The following is an 8,003-nucleotide window of genomic DNA, read 5'->3' as shown; positions in this document are numbered from 1 at the left end:
CCTCCGCCTCCACCGCCGCCGCCGCCGTATTCGACGTGGCCGCCTCCGAAATCTCCGCCGCCACCGCCGAAATCGTGGCCACCGCCGCCTATATCACCTCCTCCTAAACCACCGCCGTGTCCTCCGATGTCTATGGGATGGCCAACGGTGTAGCCCAACACCTCGTACTTGTCGCCACCTCCGCCGCCATGATGGATGTGCTTGGTGATCGTGTGCGTGTGATGGATCGTCTTGATCTTGTAGGGCACGTGGATCACCACGTGGTCGCTGCAACAATTATTATCTTCCGTTTTCCATGTTTTTTTTGTATTTTTAGTAACTTTGAGGTTACTATCTTGAGTAACGTGGATCTTTGAAGTGATTCGATATTTCTGGGAGTTTTGTTTGTGGTCTTTGGAAGGATATTTTCTAAGTGATTTTTTCGAGCGATTTAGTAAGGTTTGGATATTGATTTGATTTTTTAAAATGACACATTTTTTTGTATTTAACGCACTCAGGGGAGAAATGAATAAGTCTGTTTTTGATATTTTTTCGGTTTCAGTGTTGAAGCTAATGCTTTGTGCTTAATTTTTCGTAGGAAAATTAATCAAGGTGCTATTGTATTAATTATATTGATAAATGAATATTAATGTTGATAAATTAATATAATTAAGGTGCGTAGCGAACAAAATAAATTTAATAAATTCTATTTCGCAGATTTAGATGATTATAAGAGGAGAATGTAGATATCCCAGAAAATTTCTGATGAATTTTTCGCCGAGCTTTCGAAGTCACTCGATATTTTTCAATTATGGTCATTCGAAGTATCGTCTAAGTGAGTTTTTCGAGACTTTCCATATGATTTGAACATTCAGAACATCGACAAGCATTGAAACATTGATCTACCATCTAAAATCGACGCAAATTCTTCCACGATTATAAACCAACTATGTGGATCGGCGGCACGTTTCAATTATACTCCCGATCGCGCCGACACGGCCGATTGTGCGCGCAATGGGACGAAAACGTGGCTTCCTGGATCGTTGAACGACGGAGGAGGAGAAATGACTCTTGTCTGGTCTCGTTTATCCTTTCTTTCGACGGTCTCGGGGAAAATTGACCGTCGATAAGCAGTGGATTGAAGAGAAAGTCGCGACACGTGGGTCGAGTCACGGCTCGTTAAACGTATTCCTTCGCCGATTTATAGTTTACGATATAGCTTCCGTGTTCCTACAGTCTCGGGCGCGTATAATCTCTACCGTGTATAACGCAAAAAAAAAAGGGAACTTACTGTCCTCCTTGGTGTCCTCCTCCTGAGACGAGGTTGAGCAACGAGGCAAGCACAAAGACAGCCTGAAAGAAAGATAGACGGATGAATAATCAGAATTCAGAATTACTTTTACCGATGCGCCAACGTGTCCAGACTTTCGAAATCGAGAGAGAGATTCGAGTGAGTTCTGGTTGCTGCAAGTGTCTTTTTAGAATACAGCTACACCCGACGATTCTATTTGCATATAGAAATTTCCAGGAGAGATTCTTTTCGATCGATTTGCTCATTTTTTCAGTGTTTTGTGGATTTCTCGATGTTCCGAATTGCTGTGGACAGTTTGGAGATGATGATTTAGTAACCCTTGTAATAAGTAGTCAAGAAGTATAGCTTCGTACGATGTGCAGCAAAAATGTGTTTTAGGAATTTGCAAGAATCTCTGACCATTTATAATATATCAAAAATTCGCAAAAAAACTGTAATCACGTGAATCGTGAAACAATTTAGTTTTAGTAATAAGAAACATTTAACTGAAAAATAAAATTAGACTAAATCAATACAATCAATAGCAAAAATTTCTTCAAAAAATTTCGTGATCACGTGAATCATGAAACAATTCAGTTTTAGTAAGAAGAAATATTTAACTGAAAAATTAGACTGAATTAACACAACGAATATTAAAAATGTGTTTCAAAAATTCGCAAAAAATCCGTGATCACCTGAATCATGAAACAATTCAGTTTTAGTATTAAGAAATATTTAACTGAAAAATTAGACTAAATTAACACAACCAATAGCAAAAATGTCTTCAAAAAATTCTCAAAAAATTTCGTGATCGCGTGAATCATGAAACAATTCAATTTTAGTAAGAAGAAATATTTAACTGAAAAATTAGACTGAATTAACACAACGAATATTAAAAATGTGTTTCAAAAATTCGCAAAAAATCCGTGATCGTGTGAATCATGAAACAATTCAGTTTTAGTAAGAAGAAATATTTAACTGAAAAATTAGACTGAATTAACACAACGAATATTAAAAATGTGTTTCAAAAATTCGCAAAAAATCCGTGATCACCTGAATCATGAAACAATTCAGTTTTAGTATTAAGAAATATTTAACTGAAAAATTAGACTAAATTAACACAACCAATAGCAAAAATGTTTTCAAAAAATTCTCAAAAAATTTCGTGATCGCGTGAATCATGAAACAATTCAATTTTAGTAATAAGAAATATGTAACTTCAAAATTAGACTAAATTAACACAACGAACAGTAAAAATGTCTTCAAAAAGTTCTGAAAAAAATCTGTAATCACGTGAGCCATAAAACAATTCAATTTTAATAATTAAAAGTGCTTAACTAGAAAATCAGACTAAATCAGTAGAACAGCAAAAATATTAAAAAATTCTCAGAAAAAGAATCCCTGATCCCCAATCGTAGAAAGAACCGAATTCCCCCATCACTGTTCTCACATCACTTCACCCTCTCGATCTTAACAATCAACCCTCGTCTCTTCTCTCGTTAACGAACGATGCAAAAAAAAAAAAATCCGTATGGGTAATCCAGACGACGACGCTGGTCGACTTACCGCGAGCTTGGTCATCGTGTTCCGCCCTTGGGGACCCGTTTACCGTTTAACGAATATCAAACCAGACGCCGAAGTGTGTGTACAAGGAGCAAGAAGAAGAATATAGAATTAAGGACGGCGTGGTTGTAGAGTCCGAGGGTCGAAACTACCGGTTCCTCCTTCACGAGAAACAGTTGGCGGTTTAAGCCGCGGTTTTGATCTGCTGTCGGTCGTGCACACGCTTGCCGCTTTTATACACGTACGTGATTCGAGTCGGATAAGAATGAAAGGGAATCTTTTGCAGCCGCGTAAGCCGGTGCACGTGAAAGGAGCAGGCTAATAGAGAAGACGTGGCAAAAACCGGAGGACCAGTGTACCCCTACCACTCTCCACTACCCTTCACCTGGATACGTCGTTTTGTTCGTTTCCTCTTTTTCATACAACCGCCACACCACGTCCATCTATCCTACTCTCCTGTCCTCTCACCTCGTTCACAACCGCCACCCATTCCCACACAGTCAACACACTTGCTCTGTTCTGTGGTCTTTTTAATGAAAGCTGGACTTGGCCGGGTGAACGGCCAAGATCAAGATCAGCGTCGTAATACGAGGTGGGTGCTCTCGCCTCGTTCGTTTCACTCGTATCTCGCGTTCTCTGGGAACTAGAAGATCCCGACCACTCTAGGGACGAGACGACACCGGACATCGGTTTTTAACGTTAGACGCCAGTGGATGAGGACGGATCGTGTACGCGTTACGTGAACGTTTTCCTTTCCGCGTTTCGTAAGGGTTGCTTTTATTTCTCTTCTGTTTTTGAGAGGGTTCCTTTTCGAGGTTCCTTGGCAAATGGGTTTTTGGTGAATTTTTTGGGGAGTATTGTAGATTTGGTGGGTTTCAGAAGGTTCCAGATGTGATTCGTTGCGAGAGTAAATGGTTTCTGTTATTTACTTGGGAAACTGAGTTTTGAAGAGTTAGAGATTTTAGTGGAATTTTTGGGGATTGTGGATCTTTCAACTCTTTAGGGTTGAATTCTTGAGGCACCGAGTTCTAGCTTTAGGAGTCTCTTAGGTGAGCTTTGGAATTGGATTTGTTGGGTGTCGAGGGTTCCAGATGTGACTTGCAGGTAATCTACTTGCAAAATTGAATTTTGTTAGGTAGACTTTGGAATCGAGTTGGTTCAGTTTTAGAGATCTTTTAACTCTTCAGGGTTGAAATTTTGAGGCACTAAGTTTCAGGTAAGACTTGCACAGTTGACTTTTGAAGCGTTAGAATGTACGATAGAATTTTGTTAACTAGTCTGTGGGACTGAGTTGGTTAAATTTTAGAGATCCTGGATCTTTCAGATCTTCATTCTGAATCGAATAGAAACGAAACTCTCTCAGTTAATCAGCTAATTTGATTGACGAGACTAGTAACACTACACAAAATCTGTTTGCATTACCAAAGTGAAACGTGTTTACTGATCTCATCTAGATCTCCTCTGAATCGATGTGAAAGAATGCGAGACGGGTCGGCGAACTATCCGCTATCATAATGTAATTGCTGGCAGTAATTTCTGATGGTTTCACTCGGCGATGTGTTCGATAAGCCGCGTCACGATAGCGATGCTTATTCAAATTAATCCAGATTACAGTCTACGTGCACGCGTCACAGATCCAGATTAATCGATCCACGATTAATCACGATTAAACTGACGTCAATCGCGTTGTCCACGCTCTCGAGAGTTGCATTCAGAAGCAGAACCATTGTAACGAGTATGGGAGGAATGCTTTCAACTCGAAATTTATTCCGTCTTATCTATCAGATAAGCGTGATTCAGTGTCGTAGAAACGATTGTTCTTTTAGTACGCAGTTTTAAGAGGCACAGGAAGAGGGTTATAAAAGAGAAAGCTAGGGTCACCAGGAGTAAAAACTAGACTCGTTAAAGCTGAAGACTTATCAATGCGTTCACCGTATTTGGTGGTAAAATTCCGAAATAGTGTTTGTACGGTGGGAGAAATGATAGACGAAAGAAAAGTTTTCCTTTAGATTCGCTCAGTGTTGTGTGAGCCGTTGAAGTGTTGAGAGAGTCGTCTAAGTGTTGTATGAGTCGTCTAAAAGCGTTGCATAAGATATCAAAGTGTTGAGAAGGACGTCTAAGTGTTGTATGCGTCGTCCAAGTGTTGTATGAGTCATCCAAGTATTGTGTGAGTCGTCTAAAAGCGTTGCATAGGATATCAAAGTGTTGAGAAGGTCGTCTAAGTGTTGTATGCGTCGTCCAAGTGTTGTATGAGCTATCCAAGTGTTGTACGAGTCGTCTAAAAGCGTTGCACAGATTGTCGAAGTATTGAGAGGGCTGTCTAAGTATTGTATGAGTCGTCAAGGTGTTGTATGAGTCGTTGAAGTGTTGTATGAGTCGTCTAAAAGCGTTGCATAGAATATAAAAATGTTGAGAAGGTCGTCTAAGTGTTGTATGGGATGTCAAGGTGTTGTATAAGTCGTCTAAGTGTTGTATGAGTCGTCTAAGTCTTCTACGAACCGTCTAAATGTTGTACGAGTTGTCTAAAAGCGTTGCATAGGATGTCAAGGTGTTGTATAAGTCGTCTAAGTGTTGTATGAGTCGTCTAAGTCTTCTACGAACCGTCTAAATGTTGTACGAGTTGTCTAAAAGCGTTGCATAGGATGTCAAGGTGTTGTATAAGTCGTCTAAGTGTTGTATGAGTCGTCTAAGTCTTCTACGAACCGTCTAAATGTTGTACGAGTTGTCTAAAAGCGTTGCATAGGATATCAAAGTGTTGAGAAGGTCGTCTAAGTGTTGTATGCGTCGTCCAAGTGTTGTATGAGTCATCCAAGTATTGTATGAGTCGTCTAAAAGCGTTGCATAGGACATCAAAGTGTTGAGAAGGTCGTCTAAGTGTTGTATGTGTTGTCGAGGTGTTGTATGCGTCGTCTAAGTGTTGTATGAGTCATCCAAGTATTGTACGAGTCGTCTAAAAGCGTTGCATAGTTCGTCGAAGTCTTGATATGATCCTCTAAGCGTTACATGTGTCGTCAAAGTATTGAGAGTGTCATCCAAGTGTCCAGAGAGTCGTCCAAACGTTGTACGAGTCGTCTAACAATAAGTGTTGTACGAATCATCAAACTGTCCAAAAAATCATCTAAACATTGTCACATTCGTCCTACAATTCCAACACTTCCCTCTACACTTGCCTGACAGTCGTTTTCTTTACCTTACGATCTCCACCACACCACTATAATCACCTCTATCCTACTCTACCTAAATTATCTCCCACCATAATTTCTAATAAACTATCGTTCCAAGAAAAACAACCATGCTTATTTCAATTCAATAGCCAATAACCAACGTGATCTCCCCGCGTTAATTACCGCACATCACGATACCTCGTCTCCACGGATACTTTCCATACATTTGCATAACGTGAATCGAACGTTAAGGTCCGGCGATTAACGCGTTGCCACGGGTATTCCGCGTCCGGTGAAACAAGAGGAGCGAGTTCAAGAAAGTTTAAACGCCTACCAGACCGGACAAATGCTAATGAAAGTTGCCCGGCTCTCTTCCGTTCGCTCCCTTCCTGATATCACCACACACCGCCTGTCCTCCGCACTCTGTATAAGACGCAACGTTCCCCCGGTGTTTTACCCGGTTCAGTTGACAAGGGACGGACAGATCACCGGGTGACATTGTAAATTATCGGGGGCGGCTATACCTGTGACGACTTCGCGAACGTTACGTGTGCGGTACGCTTACGCGTTTCACGTTCCTGGCTCACGGAAGCAATTTAGCTACGGCGTTCGTTCTAAACGCGATCTTAAACTTGATCTTGAGCAGGGGAGATGCCTTATCTCACGGTTGAATAACGGAGGAGCTGAACAGTCTTTGGAACTCTGTGTATAATGCTCGTTGTTATTCGTTTGTGAGGTAATCTTGTTCAATGCGTTACTCAACTTTCAACGAGGATAACCAAGTAGAGAAGCATTTAGACGATGATGGATTAGGTAATTCGGTAAACTGTAGAAGGTAGTACAGTGTTTCAAAGAATTTGAACGGATTCTTGGATCATTCTTCGCATAAGCGTGAACACTTTTTCGAAATACTTCACTCGGGGTGTTCAAATCTTTCTTTGAAAAATTTTCAAACTTTCATAGTTTCACCTCAAAGAGACTTCGCGAAACTGACGAGTGTACCGACGCCTCTCAATGATCTCTCTTAGTAATAGTTTAAAAAAGAGACACTATTTATTAAAATACTTTCTTTAAGGGGATACTCTAGCGTGAAAGTTTCAAAAAATCCATTTTTTGCTTTAAAAATGTTATACTTGTATTCGACAAAACCGTGTTCACAATTTTCTATAGGAGACCAAAATTTCTAGGCTCTTTCTTCCTTATTAACACTCCCTACAAATTTAAATGGCGAAACAACTGATCGATCACTCTGTACATCAACAAACTCTCAATGAAAGTGTACCATTCTTCACAATCATACCCTTTACCGAGCCAACCGAAAGATCTCCAAAAATCCACAGTGACACTCTAAACAGGCCTGGAAGAGTCGAACAGCTTCTTTTCTGTTCGCTGTTTCACGCCTATGGCTCGATCTAACCTCCCTCCCCTTGGTTCAAATGGAATTCCTCGAGTAGAGAGTTCACTGTCACGGTCCCTCGATCCGCGAGGAAAAGGATAACGCGTTTGCTCGTTTTTGTTTTCGCTCGAGCTCCCGTTGGAATGCACGTCCGCCGGTGGACGTTTTACGAGGCGAGGCGAACGCGATCGGTTTCCCTTTCTCCTATCGTCTGTACACGCGATCCTAGAGCGAGCAGACGGATCGGCTTACCGATTTCTATGGATCCTCCTGGATCCTCCGGGACGATCGAGCGGATCGGTTTCGTGAAAGGGAATATTGGAGCGCGCGGCGCTCTCGGTGAAACGAGCGCGCCAAGAAACTACCAGCCGTCTCGAAGAAGGAAATTCTTTTCTCCTGCGACGACCTGTAGATATACTACCTTTCGATCTCGTACAAATCGATTCAACGCTGCTCGAACCTTTTTTTCACTAACTGAAATTCTTCGATCGGAGGAGGATTGATATTTTCTTCGAGTGTTTGTCTTTTGGAACTTTTATCTTAAGGGACTGTTCAGGGACGTTTCTTCTTCTTTTATAATGGCTCCTTTGTGTTTCTAAGTATCTTTGAA

At 41.0% G+C, this 8,003-nt stretch overlaps 1 protein-coding gene across 1 annotated transcript in view; it reads right to left on the bottom strand.

Annotated features, from left to right (window-relative positions):
* LOC108570845 (acanthoscurrin-2-like) overlaps positions 1 to 2,851 on the bottom strand; it is a 3,150-nt gene extending 299 nt beyond the window's left edge. The window contains exons 1-3 of the mRNA XM_017932766.1: positions 2,837 to 2,851; positions 1,271 to 1,332; positions 1 to 267 (exon numbers count right to left, since the gene is read on the bottom strand). Of these exons, the coding sequence (XP_017788255.1) occupies positions 1 to 267; positions 1,271 to 1,332; positions 2,837 to 2,851 (344 nt within the window). The remainder of the gene's footprint in view (positions 268 to 1,270; positions 1,333 to 2,836) is intronic.
* Positions 2,852 to 8,003: the final 5,152 nt, after the last annotated feature.

The sequence above is a fragment of the Habropoda laboriosa genome, unplaced genomic scaffold (genome assembly GCF_001263275.1).
Source record: "Habropoda laboriosa isolate 0110345459 unplaced genomic scaffold, ASM126327v1 scaffold86, whole genome shotgun sequence".
Taxonomy (NCBI): domain Eukaryota; kingdom Metazoa; phylum Arthropoda; class Insecta; order Hymenoptera; family Apidae; genus Habropoda; species Habropoda laboriosa.
The sequence above is the reverse complement of the archived record's forward strand: the minus strand, read 5'-3'. Positions and strand labels throughout refer to the sequence as shown.